The sequence below is a fragment of the Bufo bufo genome, chromosome 1, assembly GCF_905171765.1.
Source record: "Bufo bufo chromosome 1, aBufBuf1.1, whole genome shotgun sequence".
NCBI classification, from domain to species: Eukaryota; Metazoa; Chordata; class Amphibia; order Anura; family Bufonidae; genus Bufo; species Bufo bufo.
In genome coordinates, this window is record NC_053389.1 from 549186579 (window position 1) to 549204076 (window position 17498).

Below are 17498 nucleotides of genomic sequence, written 5' to 3' on the forward strand. Positions count from 1 at the left end.
AATGTGGATCGGATGCAGTCTAAAACAGTCATGTGAACAGGCTCATGCATACGGCAGCTGCTATTTTTGCAGTCTGCAAAACACGGATTCCGGCCGTGTGCGTACCACACGGTGTGCTGTCCGCATCTTTTGCGGCCCCATTAAAGTGAATGGGTTCGGATCCGATGTGGACAATAAATAAGTTTGTGTGCATGAGTCCTTACACTGACATAATGCTGTCAGTGTAATAGAATAGATTTCAGGACCCTCAGAGTCACACAGCACTATAATCCTCAGGGTCAACAGAACCCCTCACTGACACACGCTGCAAGTTTATCGCATTGAACGCGCTCTTGTGTCTGGTCTTATTTTACAAGAAATTCAAGTTTTTACTAAAACAGTCATGTCAGGAGAACTCATAGGTCTTATTTAACGAGGACTGTCACTTCTCCTGATATGTGATTTCGTAACTACTTGTATACCCCATGTAATAACAATTCTGAAGGATCTTTTCTTATGACTCTATGCTTGGCATTCCTTTATTATTCCTTTTGGAGATATGAATGAATTGCCAGCAGTCTGCAGTAAAGGTTAATCAGGGTGTCACCAGATGGTGGGGTGTCCCTGCACAGCCTGCTCTGATTGGATAGTGTCAGACTGTGCAAGGACACACCCCCAACTGGTTACCACCACTCTGTACCCTTACTGCAGACTGCTAGCAATTCATTCATAACTTCTAGAAGGAAAAATAAAGGAATGGCACATCATAGTTATAAGAATAGAGGCTCCAGAATTGGTATTACACAGGGTAGTTACTACAACAGACATGTCAGGAGAGGTGACAGACCCTCTTTAACCGCTATAATCGGTTTTCTTCTGATGACTGGATACGGTTTCATTTATAATGCTCTACAAGAAATCCCATCTAAAACACTTGAAAATGATGGGGGTCCCCTCCTCTACAAGCCATGGTACAGAGTATCATTGTGCACTACCTTATGTATTAGGTGGCCTTCACACTGCAGAAATTCAAGTCCCATTCATCTAAAGGGGGCTGTTTTGGTGGGAAGCACTTGGATTTCTACAAGCCTCATTCAGATGCATGGAACTGATTTTCAGTCGTAGAAATTTTCAGCAATAAAATCTGCTGTGTGTGAACTAGGGTTGGGCGATATACCGGTATGACGATATACCGCGGTATTAAAAAAACGGCAATATGGCCGTTTCCTAATTACCGCGGTATTTTGTGACCTCATAGAAGCGGTCATGTGCGCTGACCGCTTCAAAATCTGAGTCCGCGGCCGCCCGCCCCAGCATGATTCTATACCAATTGCTGCCCGCAGCGGCTACCCCGGCTCCTCCATGCAGGCTCCCATAATGCAGTCTCCGCCCACTGACGATTGACGTCGGAATCAGATGACAGGCGAGGCTGCGCAGCGCAGGACAGGACAGGAGCGCCACCAACACTTCTGCTTACAGCCTGCAATACACCTTCTAGTAGGAGATAATACACAAGATTACTATAAACCACTCGTTATGGTACAGAATTAACCCTGTAATGTTTTTGTTGTTACTAGAAGTCAATCGACTAGTTAGATACCCGAAATGGTGAAAAATGACATATAAAAGTATAACAATTAACTTCTCCTTGTGGCTGCCTGGCTGTCCCCATACAGTGTAATGTTTCCTTGTTCCTGCCCCCATACAGTATAACGTCTGCTTGTGGCTGCCTGGCTGTCCCCATACAGTATAACGTCTCCTTGTGGCTGCCTGGCTGTCCCCATACAGTATAACGTCTTCTTGTGGCTGCCCCCATACAGTATAATGTCTCCTTGTGGCTGCCTGGCGGTCCCCATACAGTATAACGTCTCCTTGTGGCTGCCTGGCTGTCCCCATACAGTATAACGTCTTCTTGTGGCTGCCCCCATACAGTATAATGTCTCCTTGTGGCTGTCCCCATACAGTATAATGTCTCCTTGTGGCTGCCCCCATACAGTATAATGTCTCCTTGTGGCTGCCCCCATACAGTATAATGTCTTCTTGTGGCTGCCTGGCTGCCCCCATACAGTATAACGTCTCCTTGTGGCTGCTCCCATACAGTATGTCTCCTTGTGGCTGCTCCCATACAGTATAATGTCTCCTTGTGGCTGCCCCCATACAGTATAATGTCTCCTTGTGGCTGCCCCCATACAGTATAATGTCTCCTTGTGGCTGCCCCCATACAGTGTAACGTCTCATTGTGGCTGCCCCCATACAGTATAACGTCTCCTTGTGGCTGCCCCATACAGTATAATGTCTCGTTGTGGCTGCCCCCATACAGTATAACGTCTCCTTGTAGCTGCCCCCATACAGTGTAACGTCTCATTGTGGCTGCCCCATACGGTGTAACGTCTCATTGTGGCCCCCATACAGTGTAACGTCTCCTTGTGGCTGCCTGGCTGTCCCCATACAGTATAATGTCTCCTTGTGGCTGCCCCCATACAGTGTAACTTCTCCTTGTGGCTGCCCCCATACAGTGTAACTTCTCCTTGTGGCTGCCCCCATACAGTGTAACTTCTCCTTGTGGCTGCCCCCATACAGTGTAACTTCTCCTTGTGGCTGCCCCCATACAGTGTAACTTCTCCTTGTGGCTGCCCCCATACAGTGTAACTTCTCCTTGTGGCTGCCCCCATACAGTGTAACTTCTCCTTGTGGCTGCCCCCATACAGTGTAACTTCTCCTTGTGGCTGCCCCCATACAGTGTAACGTCTCCTTGTGGGTGCCTGGCTGTCCCCATACAGTGTAACGTCTCCTTGTGGCTGCCCCATACAGTGTAACGTCTCCTTGTGGCTGCCTGGCTGCCCCCATACAGTGTAACTTCTCCTTGTGGCTGCCCCCATACAGTGTAACGTCTCCTTGTGGGTGCCTGGCTGTCCCCATACAGTGTAACTTCTCCTTGTGGCTGCCCCATACAGTGTAACGTCTCCTTGTGGCTGCCTGGCTGTCCCCATACAGTATAACGTCTCCTTGTGGCTGCCTGGCTGTCCCCATACAGTGTAACGTCTCCTTGTGGCTGCCTGGCTGTCCCCATACAGTGTAACGTCTCCTTGTGGCTGCCTGGCTGCCCCCATACAGTATAGCGTCTCCTTGTGGCCCCCATACAGTGTAACGTCTCCTTGTGGCTGCCTGGCTGTCCCCATACAGTGTAATGTTTCCTTGTTCCTGCCCCCATACAGTATAACGTCTGCTTGTGGCTGCCCCCATACAGTATAACGTCTCCTTGTGGCTGTCCCCATACAGTGTAACGTTTCCTTGTTCCTGCCCCCATACAGTATAACGTCTCCTTGTGGCTGCCCCCATACAGTATAACGTCTCCTTGTGGCCCCCATACAGTGCAACGTCTCCTTGTGGCTGCCTGGCTGTCCCCATACAGTATAATGTCTCCTTGTGGCTGCCCCCATACAGTATAATGTCTCCTTGTGGCTGCCCCCATACAGTATAATGTCTCCTTGTGGCTGCCCCCATACAGTATAATGTCTCCTTGTGGCTGCCCCCATACAGTATAATGTCTCCTTGTGGCTGCCCCCATACAGTATAATGTCTCCTTGTGGCTGCCCCCATACAGTATAATGTCTCCTTGTGGCTGCCCCCATACATTATAATGTCTCCTTGTGGCTGCCCCCATACATTATAATGTCTCCTTGTGGCTGCCCCCATACATTATAATCTCTCCTTGTGGCTGCCCCCATACAGTATAATGTCTTCTTGTGGCTGCCCCCATACAGTATAATGTCTCCTTGTGGCTGCCCCCATACAGTATAACGTCTCCTTGTGGCTGCCCCCATACAGTATAATGTCTCCTTGTGGCTGCCCCCATACAGTATAATGTCTCCTTGTGGCTGCCCCCATACAGTATAACGTCTCCTTGTGGCTGCCCCCATACAGTATAATGTCTCCTTGTGGCTGCCCCCATACAGTATAACGTCTCCTTGTGGCTGCCCCCATACAGTATAATGTCTCCTTGTGGCTGCCCCCATACAGTATAACGTCTTCTTGTGGCTGCCCCCATACAGTATAATGTCTCATTGTGGCTGCCCCCATACTGTATAACGTCTCCTTGTGGCTGCCCCCATACAGTATAATGTCTCCTTGTGGCTGCCCCCATACAGTATAACGTCTCCTTGTGGCTGCCCCCATACAGTATAATGTCTCCTTGTGGCTGCCCCCATACAGTATAATGTCTCCTTGTGGCTGCCCCATACAGTATAATGTCTCCTTGTGGCTGCCCCCATACAGTATAATGTCTTCTTGTGGCTGCCCCCATACAGTATAATGTCTCCTTGTGGCTGCCCCCATACAGTATAATGTCTCCTTGTGGCTGCCCCCATACAGTATAATGTCTTCTTGTGGCTGCCTGGCTGCCCCCATACAGTATAACGTCTCCTTGTGGCTGCTCCCATACAGTATGTCTCCTTGTGGCTGCTCCCATACAGTATAATGTCTCCTTGTGGCTGCCCCCATACAGTATAATGTCTCCTTGTGGCTGCCCCCATACAGTATAATGTCTCCTTGTGGCTGCCCCCATACAGTATAATGTCTTCTTGTGGCTGCTCCCATACAGTATAATGTCTCCTTGTAGCTGCCCCCATACAGTATAACGTCTCCTTGTGGCTGCCCCCATACAGTATAACGTCTCCTTGTGGCTGCCCCCATACAGTGTAACGTCTCCTTGTGGCTGTCCCCATACCGTATAACGTCTCCTTGTGGCTGCCCCCATACAGTATAACCTCTCCTTGTGGCCGCCCCATACAGTATAACGTCTCCTTGTGGCTGCCCCCATACAGTATAATGTCTCCTTGTGGCTGCCCCCATACAGTATAATGTCTCCTTGTGGCCCCAAGTGTTTTTTTTTCTTCTAAATGTGCATTTATCGCGATAAATTTCTTAATATCGTTATTGTGGGAACACGACCTTCTGCAGATACCAGTAGCATTGCCAGCAATATCAGCCGATTGCTCAGTATCACCAGCGAGCCATTCTCCCTCATGGGTCAGAGTATATTTTGGAGTTGGTATGACGGTGTGCTGAGGAATTCACCAGGTGCAGGATCAGTCAGCTGACACCTTTGCTGCAGGTTAGACAGAGGTGTCAGCCATGGGGCTGGTGTGTGACCAGAGATGTGCAGTCACATGCCACTCAGTGACACAGACCTTCTATTTGTGCACATGGCACTCACTGGCAAGCTGCCTACTAGCCGAAGCGCAAAGCTGAGAACTCTGTTCCATGATCACCCACTGTGATCCGTGAAATGCAGTCCATGAGACAGCCGCCATACCCAGACTGACAGAGGGTGAGCCCCACTCACAGTACCACGGATTGATCGGTTAGTCTGGTAATACAACGGTCACAAGAACTGGATTTCACGAATCGCACAATCCTGTGTGAAAGAAGCCTAATACTACACGTCCCATGGCGATCTGTAGACGCCGACTGCTTCGCCTACATGTGACGTATCCGATGATCTAACCAAGAAAAGACCCTGCGGCCCCTACATGACCACGGACTCATGTCACCTGTTGCCAATCTCACCCCAGGAATGGATGGAAAATGTTAACGGATAAGTGTAATGTTTCCTTTAAGAAGAGAAGTGAAGGGCCTTTAGAGCCAGCTTCTAGTCAGTACACCCACAGGCACAGACTGGGCACCAATGGCAAGTGTCAGGACTAGAGCCTGGCTCCCTAAGCTCAGTGGTACTTGAGATTGGGGACTACACACAGCACTGAAGGTCAGCACAGCCCAGAGCTCCGGGACAGGCAGGACTGGTACTCTAGGCCCAGCTCTCACACTGACAGGAGCCGGAGGGAGCGCTGTCTCCGCACTACGGCCCGGGGGAGGCTGTCCGGCTGCGTCCTGCTTGCTTTACCTTGCTTATGGTGCAATACACGCGGCTCCAACTGTGCATTTTGCTTTCGTAGATGTGACCCACTCTGCTCCCTGTCTAGGCTTCCGAGGATCAAGGACTCCGCAAGGTGCGCAGGCGCCAAGGGGAGTGGCGGCCGCTGTGCAGCCTGGGCAATGTAGTTTCACGTCCCACGCACGGCTGCTCGTCACGTGACAAGTTGTAAGCTGAGCTTTGGTAGCGTGTTGGAGGAAAATGCTCAACTTGGTGGTGGTGTGGGCAGAGCACCTCTGGGCTATAACTACCATTGCAGCTTCCAGTTTGCTCAGTCAAATCTGCAGATTGTAAATTACATTAGTAGGCCGTAGTTTTCTGCCACAGATTTCCAGACATCCCAACCTGCAAAAACTCATTTCAGGGAGGTTTTCTTTTTTTTTCTTTCACTGACTTTTTATTACATTTTCCAGACATATGCAGTATCTGCACACTTTGCTCTATGGTGTGGAGGACTGGGCTCATTACCCTGCCCCAAATTATCATATTTATGTATATGATTAAAGGGATTCTGTCACCACCTATAAGCCCTGTGAGCTAAACATATGCTCATGTCCAGGTAGCATTCTGATTTCTAAGGTGGCCTTATAAAAGCTATTTGTGGCTTTATTCTGCGGAAAAACAGGTTTTACTAACCTGTCAATCATTGAATTAAGGTGCCCAAGCAGGGGAGGTCTGTGGATGCATGGTGCCCGGCCGCACGCATCGCCGTTCGTGCCCAGCGCCGCCTTCTACTCCTCAGTGCCGCCTCTCCCTCCCTCCCCCACCTCCCGCTTTCAGATCCCGCGCGTGCACACAGGCTCAGCCTGATGCGCCGTTGCGGGCTGCTGGCATCGGCTTCTTGCACTGTGTGCACGTGCCGAGAAGGGGACACTGCCACAGGTTCCCGGAAAGGTTTACTGCGAGTAAACTAGAGATGGGAAGTTCGGATCTTTCACATGAATCGGTTCATGAATCGAATCTTCGGTTCATTCGCTGAGCTGACAAGAAGCAAGTGAACCGAAGCTTAGGTTGCGCAATGCGCATGCGCGGATGCTTCGATTCACTTGCTGAGTCGCTGACTCGGCTCTTGGTCTGAGTCAGGAAGTTTATTCTTTAAATCCCTGTGTGTAATTATCTACCCCACTGTAGGGAGAAAATCAAGCATCCAGGGGGTGTGAATTTAACACTGGGGTAAATAATATAATTAAAATGGAGGGTTAAATGTGTAAATGTATTTAAAAAAATACATCTCTCTCAATAGTTCTATAGCTACTGAATGAGACAGAAGAAGGGATGCCTTTAACATATATATCTCCTTGAGAAGCCAATTTGACCCTAAAGGGTTAATTCAACCTGTAATCTAAACTCCATCCTGTCACTTCTCTTATCTCTCTGCTCTGCTATCAGTAAACCTTTCCGGGATATATTGTTTCACATGCGGGTGTCAGGGAGCCGGGAGACTCCCTGAACCTCCGGGAGACTTGAGATCCCTGGATTTCACCCACTTCAGTGCAACGGGGTGCACCATCCAAACTGATCTTTTTGCCTCAGGAAGCGGTAGGACTGCAGGGGGTGGACATTTAGCCCCCAGCCCTGCACTCCTACATCCTGCTCAGCCTTGCATACATTTGGTGTCAGAGAGTCAGAGACCAGGCCAGATTAAACAAGAGTCTGTCTTTATTGTGTGCAGGATTAAAGTTCTAGTACATCCAGCAGTAGTTTGTATAAAATGCAACATCCTCACAGATGTTCCAGCATGAGCTAAGCAGATGAATATGTCATTGGCCCTCAGATTACTTTGGCTAAGAGCTGTGCTCTAGCAACTGTGGCTGTAGTGTCCGCTATTCTAGGGTACGTAGGTTGTCTTAACTTGTTATCCATCTGCAGCAGCAGCGTCTGGATCGCCTTAATCTGGGTTACTTTGCTATCTCTCTCTCTCTGTAGCCATGCAAATCCTTCTCTTTTAGCGCTTGCTTGTATCTCCTGGAGCTCGTGGAGGTGACGTATCGGTTATTTGGTCAGTTATTTCCATCAGTTATTGTGAGCCAAAACTGGGTGCAGGTCAAAAACACAGAACAGGTGAATATCTTTCCATTGTACCTTTTTCTCTGAGTAGGCTTCACTTCTGCTTTTGGATCACAATAACTGATGGAAATAACTGACATGTGAACTTGGCCTTAGGGTACTATCACACTAGCGTTTTTCTTTTCCGGTGTTGAGTTCCATCACAGGAGCTCAATACCGGAAAAAAACTGATGCATTCTGAATGGAGAGGATTCCGATCAGTATGCATCAGGTGCATCAGTTCAGTCCCTCTTACGTTTTTTGGCCGGAGAAAATACCGCGGCATGCTGCAGTTTTCTCTCCGGCCACAACTCCTGAACACTTGCAGGAATGCCGGATCCGGCATTAATTTCCATTGAAATGTATTAGTGCCGGATCCGGCATTAAGTGTTCCGGCAAAACCGATCCGGTTTAAAAATGCAAAAAAATAAATAAATACCGGATCCGCTTTTCCAGATGACACTGGAGAGATGGATCCGTTATTTCAATGCAATTCAATCCACATCCGGATCCGTCTGACAAATGCCATCCGTTTGCGTCAGGATTGCTGGATCCGGCAGGCAGTTCCGGTGACGGAAACTGCCTGCCGGAATCCTCTGCCGCAAGTGTGAAAGTACCCTTACAGAAAGTAAAGAGCAGAAGCTTAAAATGTGATCATATGATGAGACCAGCGTGATCCAGCCCTGAGCACGTGTTAGGCTACTTTCACACTGGCGTTTTGGCTTTCCGTTTGCGAGATCCGTTCATGGCTCTAACAAGCGGTTCAAAATGGATCAGTTTTGCCCTAATGCAATCTGAATGGAAAAGGATCCGCTCAGAATGCATCCGTTTGCCTCCGTTCAGTCACCATTCTGCTCTGGAGGCGGACACCAAAATGCTGCCTGCAGCATTTTTCTGTCCGCCATGTGGTGCGGAGCAAGACGGATCCGTCCTGGCACACAATGTAAGTCAATGGGGACGGACCCGTTTTCTCTGACACAACAGAAAACTGATCCGTCCCCCATTGACTTTCATTGGTGACCAAGACGGATCCATCATGACGGATGCATGCGGTTGTGTTATTGTAACGGAAGCGTTTCTGCTGATCCATGACAGATCCACAAAAAACGCTAATGTGAAGGTAGCCTAAGTCAGTGGAAATAAAACCAGGCACACAACGATATAAGGGGGGAATGGAGAATTTTATTTAATTTATAATCTTATTAATGATGGGACTGAAGTTTTGGTGTAAATTGCAAATCAAAGTCGAGGATAAGTTACATCCATTGACTTTTATTGATTCAGGGGAAGGCGAAAAAACCCCCTGTAGGGGGAAAAATTCCTTCCCGACTCCGCTTAGGGCAGTCAGACGATTTCCCTGGATCAGATATTATTAATCCAGAGGAAGGCGAAAAAACCTCACTGAGCCTCAGCCATCAGCTTGTAATGAGGAAAAATTCCTTCCCGACTCCATGCATAGCAGTCAGATTAGTCCCAGAATCAATCACTAAATAATCGGTCCGCAAGGGGTTGGCCAAATTGTACTTTGAATTAGGTGAATGGCTGAATTGGGGAGGGCAACTGTGTTGATCCAGAAGAAGGAGAGAAAAAACCCCTTTATGACATCTGCCAATCTGTCGTAATCTAAGGGGAAAAACACTCCTTCCAGACTGCAAATAAAGCAGTGGGAAAATAGTCCCTGGATCAAATGCCCGTACACATCCATCATCCAGTGGGATCGGCTCCAGGATCAGTGTCCTCTGTCGTCAAGTGTCTTCAAGATGTTTTCCTTCAGTCCAATCGCAGGGAGGGCTTCCAGGATCCAGTCTATACTTACCTGTTGTCTTCATACTGTGGTATATATGATAGGAAGAATCAATACAGATACCATATAATGTGGTATAATATACAAAGATTTTGTGCTACATATGAAGATTAGGGATTTTACACAACTGTTTAATGCTCATAAAATTTGAGCTTCACATTTGGAGCAGCTTAAATCTTGAATCATTAGGTAATTTATACAACTGTATAGGAACACTGCTTATTTCCATCTATATACCTGAATCTGTTCTTCTGTCCATCCATTCATCTTCTCCAGGGGCTCAGGAGGACATCTTGCTCTGGTGACATTAGAGCTGGTGGAGGGTTTACTGGGTGACAAATGATAACCCTCTGAAAATGGCCTGATGTTTCAGTGGCAATCGTCGCTTCTTGGCGGCTGCCTCCATTTTGCCCAGGTTGAATGGTTTGGGACAGCGTTGAGGTATAGATGGCTACAAGAAAAAGAAATAGATATAAATGAGGATATGGTCATCACAATTGGTGACAGACCTCATATGAAGCTTATGCTGGTAGTATTTCCACATGTAATATGATTACCTTATGTACTCATCCCCCACCATAATAAGATATATTTTTCTGTAGGAGTATAAAGCATATTAAATGCCAAATTAGGGTAGTGGCCTGCACTCATTACAGGGGTCTGCCTCCAACCAGCTCCATTCAAGAATTATTTGTTACAAATATAATTATGACTTTACCTTCCAAAATACATTCAAGGTGCAAACTACTGAAAACACATAAAAGCTCTGTATGCTGACATGCATTACTGGAGTTGGAGTTTAGTGGCCCAATCCCCAAACCACCATGTCTTGTGACAATTGCTACTGCTTGATGGCTCTGCCCCCTCCTTCTTACCTGCCAACATGTCCCCCTATCAAGCCCCTGACATTGAGAATCATATACACAGTGGCGTAGCTAGAAATGACTGGGCCCCACAGCAAATTTTTGAATGAAGCCCCCCTCCCCTAGTAATTTTTTCGCAACCCCTTCCTTTTATGCTGCCCCCATTCCTGTGGCTAGTAAAGATCGCTCTCTCAGATGAGGCCTGGCAGCTGTTCCATCCGTTTTCTACACTGTATATACTGTCACTGTATATAATTCATTGTGTAATACTGTTATGGGGGCCCTGACAAAATCTTTTAGTCCTCCTCTTCCTGGATGGGCCCCCTTCTGGGTCAGGGCCCCAAAGCAGCCGCTTCCCCTGCTTCCCCTATAGTTACGTCCCTGCATATACAGTGTATGACGTGTATCTAGAGCACGGTAGACTTTCTGTTTATGCACTTACTACAGGGATGTGTGGTGGTGGCATCTCAAGGGCTTCCACAGAGACCCAGTCAATATGCTGGAAGAAATTATGGCCTCTGATGTTACCATGGACTCCTAAGCGCTTGGCAGGATCTCTCTGGAGGAGCTGAAAATGAGAAATGTAATGATAACTTAGTGACTATAACGACCTTTGACCACAATGACCAATCACATTCCAGATCTTACATTTTCAGGGGAAAGCTGGGAAATGAAATCTCCACTTTTCTCTTGTGCAAGTTTTGATAAATTTGCCCTAATGTTTATTCTGTCTGAATGCTGGACTTAGGCTGTAGTGTCAGCAATGGGAGATTTTAGAAATCTGTGGCTGCTTGTTACATAAGCTCAGAGGGGTGGACTAAGTATGTAGACTTGTCCTCAGTACATTAACTACCAGACTCTTACTTTAAAGGAAAACTCATATGTTACGATGGGAGAACGACTATAATGTCTGCCTCAGTGCTGGTAAAAATGGCAGCTCATGCTGCTCCTATTTAACCAGGCTCCGGGCCAGGACTCTTAACATAGATTGTGCTATTACTAAGTCTGTGCTGGATCTGGTAAGGTTGTGGGTCCAGAGGTGACTCCTTAGCATCCTCTGTTGTGGAGACCAGTATTGTAACCTTGTATACTACAGAAGTGCTGGTTGTGTATTGTTACCCAGCGAGCAGCACCTCTGAGCGGGGACCTCTCCTAAACACTACAGTGGTGAGTATTAGTGAAGGAGATCATGGTGCTCTATGGGGTATTGTAGGGGGAGATGTCTTCTATCACAGGTTGTCATGTAACATTGTATAAAATACAGTAGTGTTATGCAGTAACATACTGACCTCTTTAATGATGTCTTCGGCGCTGGAGTGTGTGATGTCAAATTGTGTAGGATCGTACTTACACTTACTGGTAATCATTTCATTTAAGATGACGCCAAATGAATACCAGTCCACTCCAACGCCATACTCCTCCTTAGCCAGCATCTGCCAGGAAGGAGAGAAGATTAGTACACAGCTCTTACCCACATTGTAGGTGCTAAGGTTTCTGCCATTGCCAACATATCATAGAATGGAGTCACTCAAGGTGTTTAGCTGAATGATGACAAGATGTTCTGCCTCCATCCAGCAGCAGATAAACTGCAACCACAAAGTCATCTTTTGTAGACTCGGTGTAACCAAGTGTTACATGGGGGTTCATTCATTTGAATGAGCATATTCTAATATTAGGTTTCTCCACAAGCACCCACTGCAGTGGAAATGAATGGTCACCCCGAGCTTCCCCTGGCAATAACAGCTGATCCCTGAGATCAGTAGATGGCATGAAGGTAATTAAAGAGGTCATTTCATGGGTCCAGAAAAAGTCAGACTTCCACCAATATGATGCTCATGCTTATCCTAAGGATGAATGATCAATATTCTGAACCCCTTCAATACAAATGGATCAGTGAAAATGATGTAAACTCCCCTTTTTCTCACCTCAGGAGCCACATAGCCTTCTGTTCCAGCATATTCGGTGGCTGTGCGGTCTCCAAGCATGTTCTCAAGTGCGAGACCGAAATCCGTGATCTTAATATGGCCCGTCTCAGCCACCAGGATGTTCTCGGGCTTGAGGTCTCTGTGGATGATGCCCTTAGAATGGAGATATTGGATGCCACACACGAGCTCAGCGGCATAGAATCTGTCAGAAAAGTAAATGAATGAATATAATGCGAGGATAACACAGAAGACTCTTAGACTTTCTTACCAGTCACCAGAATAAGAGACAATAATGTTTCTTATAACTGTCAAATGATGAGGCAGTGCAGGGGCGTAGCTATAGGGGGTGCAGAGGTAGCAGTCGCTACCGGGCCCAGGAGTCTGAGGGGGCCCAAAGACCCTTGTGCCACATAAGACACTGGCATTATAGAAAGTGCATACTGGTCAACTTACACCTCTGGCTGGAGGGAAGGGGTTAGGTTATGAATTTGGCATGAGGGGGTGCCCTTTCAATGTTTGCCTCAGGCAGCAGGAAGGATTTGTGCTCCCCTGCCCCTTGCCAACAAGCACTGAGGGACGGGGGCCCAAGCTGAACTCTTGCACCAGGACCCATGAGCTTTTAGCTACGCCCCTGGGGCAGTGTCTTATGGAAAGGGCTGCATGGTGGCTTAAAATCACATGGACTTCTATTCCAGGGTTTTAAAGAGCAACCAGTCCTAGTCATGTTCTAGAATGTGTCGCTTATGGCCATTAATAACTATTCCCGGAGGGCCCCTTTAATACCTAGGAATATGATTAAGGCTCCTACACATCGGACTGGGGAGATATCAGAAAAAAAGATCACAAAGATGTGATTTCTGGAGGAACGTTTCCTCTCTGTCTTCAAGTCTTCTTTTGGGGGAACAGATCTCATCAGTGTGATGTGCATGAGGCCGGACACTGGATCTAATATTTCATGTCATTTTCTAACCGTTTAGCTGAGGTTCTTATTTAACCATACCTTGCACTGGGGATGTCAAGCCGCCCCTTCATGTTTAGGAACTGATCAAAGTCCCCGCAGCTCATGTATTCCAGACCAAGTAGAACAAGCATCTGTGACATAGAAGACACCATTACCAAACCATCAGAACATCTACACATGAACTATATGGAATCTAGCAGTGGCATCTGTCATCTTTAAAGGGATATTCCAGTGTCAATAAGCAAAGTTTAATATTTGTATATAGTGAAAGATTCTACAATTTTACAATCTTTCTGTATGAAATTCTCAGTTATTAGGATCTCTGCTTGCAGTTACTGAATGGGAACCGTCATTAGTTTCCTCCCAGCTGCTATAAATCTGTCCTGGTCCAGTGATGGAGATATGGTGCATAGCACTTGACACAGATCTGATAACTGCACTTTATTGAGCCAAGTGTCTGTGTGTCCATAACACGGGGAGGATAGGTTTTTAGCCACTGGAGGTAAACAATGAAGTAATACAGTGTTTATGGATATGCTGAGTTGTGTATGTAATATGCTCCTCGAGGATTGGGCATGTGTACTGTATTTGTACAATATTCATAATCCTAAAAGGTAAAAATAAATACCTAAAAAATGAAATAATACAGCAGAAGAAGCATGGCAGGACAATGCAGAGCAAAGACAGGAGACACTTGGGTAGGTACATTTAAAGGGAACCTGTCACCGGGATTTTGGGTATAGAGCTGAGGACATGGGTTGCTAGATGGCCGCTAGCACATCCGCAATACCCAGTCCCCATAGCTCTGTGTGCTTTCATTGTGTAAAAAAAAAACGATTTGATACATATGCAAATTAACATAAAAGAGTCATATCTTACTTGTGTGACCAGAGAAAAGTCATATTTTCAAGTTCTGACTCATCTCTGGTTAATTTGCTTATGTATCAAATCGTGTTTTTTTTACACAATAAAAGCACACAGAGCTATGGGGACTGAGTATTGCAGATGTGCTAGCGGCCATCTAGTAACCCATGTCCTCAGCTCTATAAACAAAATCCCGGTGACAGGTTCCCTTTAATAAGGTGATCATATACGCCATTGCTTTCTATGGTCAGCAGATGACACACTGACTAAATCTATTAACCCTCTCTACGCTAGACCACAAAATAAGTGACCTCGACCAGGGAAGGTTAAATAAGTGGAAAATGTTATTTTCTAATTTTCTGTAATTCAAACCTGGGGGCGTCTTATAGTCCACAAATAAAGTAAATTAGAAAATGATATAACCTGCCATCATAGAATAAATAACCTTTATTTGCTCCTTTAAAGAGGATCTTTCACCACTCCTGACATGCCTGAATTGCTAGCAGTCTGCAGTAAGGGTACAGAGGAGTGGTAACCAGTTGGGGGGTGTACCTGCACAGACTCACTCTATCCAATCAGTGCTGCCATTTTCAGACTGTAAGTAAATGGAGCAGTGGTCATGTATGCAAACTACTGCTTCATTCATATGGGGACTCAGGGACCTCCATTCTTCTGATCACTGGGGGTCCCTGCAGTCCTACCCGACCCCTTTCTTTCAAATGGCTGGTCGCTCTGAGAGGTGCTGCAGTGAAGGGGCCTAAGTTCTCCACCAAGTGCTGCTGCCCCCTTTTCTGCTGATTGGGTTACGAGTGGAGACATTTGACAAAAGTGAAGTTGTCAGAAGTGTACCTTGGTCTGGAATGCAAAGTCCGCGTGGACAAGGAAGGGGCTCCCAGATGCCAGCTGTAAGACTCGGTGCTCCACCAACACATCCGCCTCATTGCAGTTGGCAAGCATGGATCTCTTGCTGATGATCTTAACAGCATACTTCTGATGGTTAGAAGTATCCTCCGCCAAGACGACCTTACCATAACTTCCCTGCCCGAGCACATGATGGAAAATTAATCTCTTCCTGATGGTATCGGAGATTGTGCTTCTAGAGCAGGTTGGCCGAACACCGCTGTCCTCGACTAGGGGGAAAATAATAGAAAGACATGTGAAAGGATATTCCCATCTTAGGCTTTTATACCATATTGATTGGCTTGGTTCTTTCTGTTATTCTGATAGACGATAGCTGCCAACAATCCCGAATTTGTATAGCCAAGAACAGAGCTTGGCTATCTCCAGCAGTCCCATAGACTCTGAATGGTGATCGGTCTATACTGTTCTATTTGAAGGGGTATTCCCATCTGAGACAATGAGACACCTTTGGGACCCACACCTATATCGAGAATGAGCTGGGAAAGTGGTGGCTGGAGGACTCCAGATTTCCACTGGGTCCAGCCACCACCAAGCGCTGTCCCAATAGTAGTGAATGGGAGCGCACCCGTTTGCGCAGCCACCGCTCCCATTCATTTCTATGAGGCCGAGCTATTTCAATGGGGCTTGGCTATTTTCTGCCTCCCATAGAAATGAATGGAGGGCAGCCGTACTTGTGCGGTGCGCCCTCTGGGACTTTGTTGGCTACGTTTATGAAATATGTGGGGGTCCCATAGGTGGAACCTGCCCCTATGAGACAATGGGGGCAGATCCTACAGATATGACCCCGTTGTCTCAGATGGGAATACCCATTTAACAGAATCCAGCACCGTAGATAAATACAGACCTAGACCAGACTCTAAAATATATACTGAAATCAGACCCCTTAATACATACAGACCCCAGACCAAGTGCCTTAACCCCTATATATATTGTGGGTACTTCCTCTGGTAGACAGGATTAGCGGACGCAGTATAGAGGCAACAAAAAGTTTATTGGATCAAACAGTTCAGTGTTTTATTCACACTTTAGGCAAGTGCTCAAACAAGCAGTCATATTCAAACAAAAAGTCACCTTGCGGTGTTGGTGGTAATTCAAACAATGCGGCAATTCTGTCTCAAAGAGTCCTTGTTGATAGCAGCACCAACCTGTTTTCACACCAAACAGGTAGCAAGCCTTCATCCAGACACAAGGCTCCCAGATCCCAACACAGAGACATGGCTTCTAAGCCCAGCTGCCTATTTAAGGACAGCCAGGTGCTGCCAAAACCTGGACTGGCATTTAAAATCCGGTCCGGTATTTGCCCTCACCTGGCAAATACCTGTTTTACCAGACCAAACCTCTCACTGTGTCACTATATATATATATATATATATATATATATATATATATATATATACCGTATTTTTCGTCCTATAAGACGCACCGGCCCATAAGACGCACCTAGGTTTTTGAGGAGGAAAATAAGAAAAAAAAAATTCTAACCAAAAGGTGTGCTTTTGGTGGGTTTGAACTAACGGCAGTCTGTGCATGACACTATTATGGGGGATCTATGGATGATGCACTGTTATGGGGTGGGGGATTAGTGGATGGCATTATGATGGTGAGGGGATCTGTGGATGGCATTATGATTGTTGGGGGGGATCTGTGGATGGCATTATGATGGGGGGGATTTGTGGATGGCACTGTTGTAGGGTGGTTAATCTGTGGATGACACTGCTATATGTGTCACCCACAGATCCCCCCATAACACTCCCATCCACAGATCCCCCCATCATAATGCCATCCACATACCCCCCACCATCATAATGCAATCCACAGATCCCCCCCACCATCATAATGCCATCCACAGACCCCCCTTCCCCCATTATTATCCCAATCACAGATTCCTAGGGAGGGACTGTAGTAGGCGGGGAGAGAAGTACTCTGTCCCCGCCGCTCAGTATGTACTGTATTATACGTAGTGTTAATCATAATATCTAAACTGAATAATGATGCGCTCCCCCTGCTCCCCCTGTGCTTACCGGTACATGACACGCTCCTGTAGTAAGCACTAGCAGCTAGCAGGCAGGCCGGGCGGCCGTAACTCACTGAGGTCACGTGCCTGCTCCGCCTACTTCATTCATAAAGTGGGCGGAGCAGGCACGTGACCTCCGTGAGTCACGGCCGCCCGGCCTGCCTGCTAGCGCTTACTACAGGAGACCGA

At 46.9% G+C, this 17498-nt stretch overlaps 2 protein-coding genes across 2 annotated transcripts in view; both read right to left on the reverse strand.

Annotated features, from left to right (window-relative positions):
- The window catches only part of DLD (dihydrolipoamide dehydrogenase), a 211937-nt gene extending 205925 nt beyond the window's left edge, over nt 1-6012 (reverse strand). The window contains exon 1 of the mRNA XM_040412475.1: nt 5882-6012. Within this exon, the coding sequence (XP_040268409.1) occupies nt 5882-5920 (39 nt within the window). The 5' untranslated portion in view covers nt 5921-6012. The remainder of the gene's footprint in view (nt 1-5881) is intronic.
- Nucleotides 6013-10086: 4074 nt separating this feature from the next.
- LOC120985776 (protein kinase C delta type-like) lies at nt 10087-16747 on the reverse strand. Its single transcript, XM_040413914.1, has 7 exons — nt 16736-16747; nt 15224-15504; nt 13550-13641; nt 12550-12751; nt 11914-12057; nt 11067-11192; nt 10087-10212 (listed from the first exon to the last, which is right to left on the reverse strand). The coding sequence occupies exons 2-7, from the start codon at nt 15329-15331 to the stop codon at nt 10087-10089; spliced, it is 798 nt and encodes a 265-aa protein (XP_040269848.1). The 5' UTR covers nt 15332-15504; nt 16736-16747.
- Nucleotides 16748-17498: the final 751 nt, after the last annotated feature.

Bases quoted from the DNA above. Each gene is read 5' to 3' on its own strand.
- LOC120985776 (XM_040413914.1), bottom strand. From the start codon at position 15,331: ATGCTTGCCAACTGCAATGAGGCGGATGTGTTGGTGGAGCACCGAGTC. The intron at 13,642-15,223 runs GTACACTTCTGA...TCTATGTCACAG, and splicing joins ACTTTGCATTCCAGACCAAG to ATGCTTGTTCTACTTGGTCT. The intron at 10,213-11,066 runs GTAAGTGCATAA...TTTTTCTTGTAG, and splicing joins CACCACCACACATCCCTGTA to CCATCTATACCTCAACGCTG.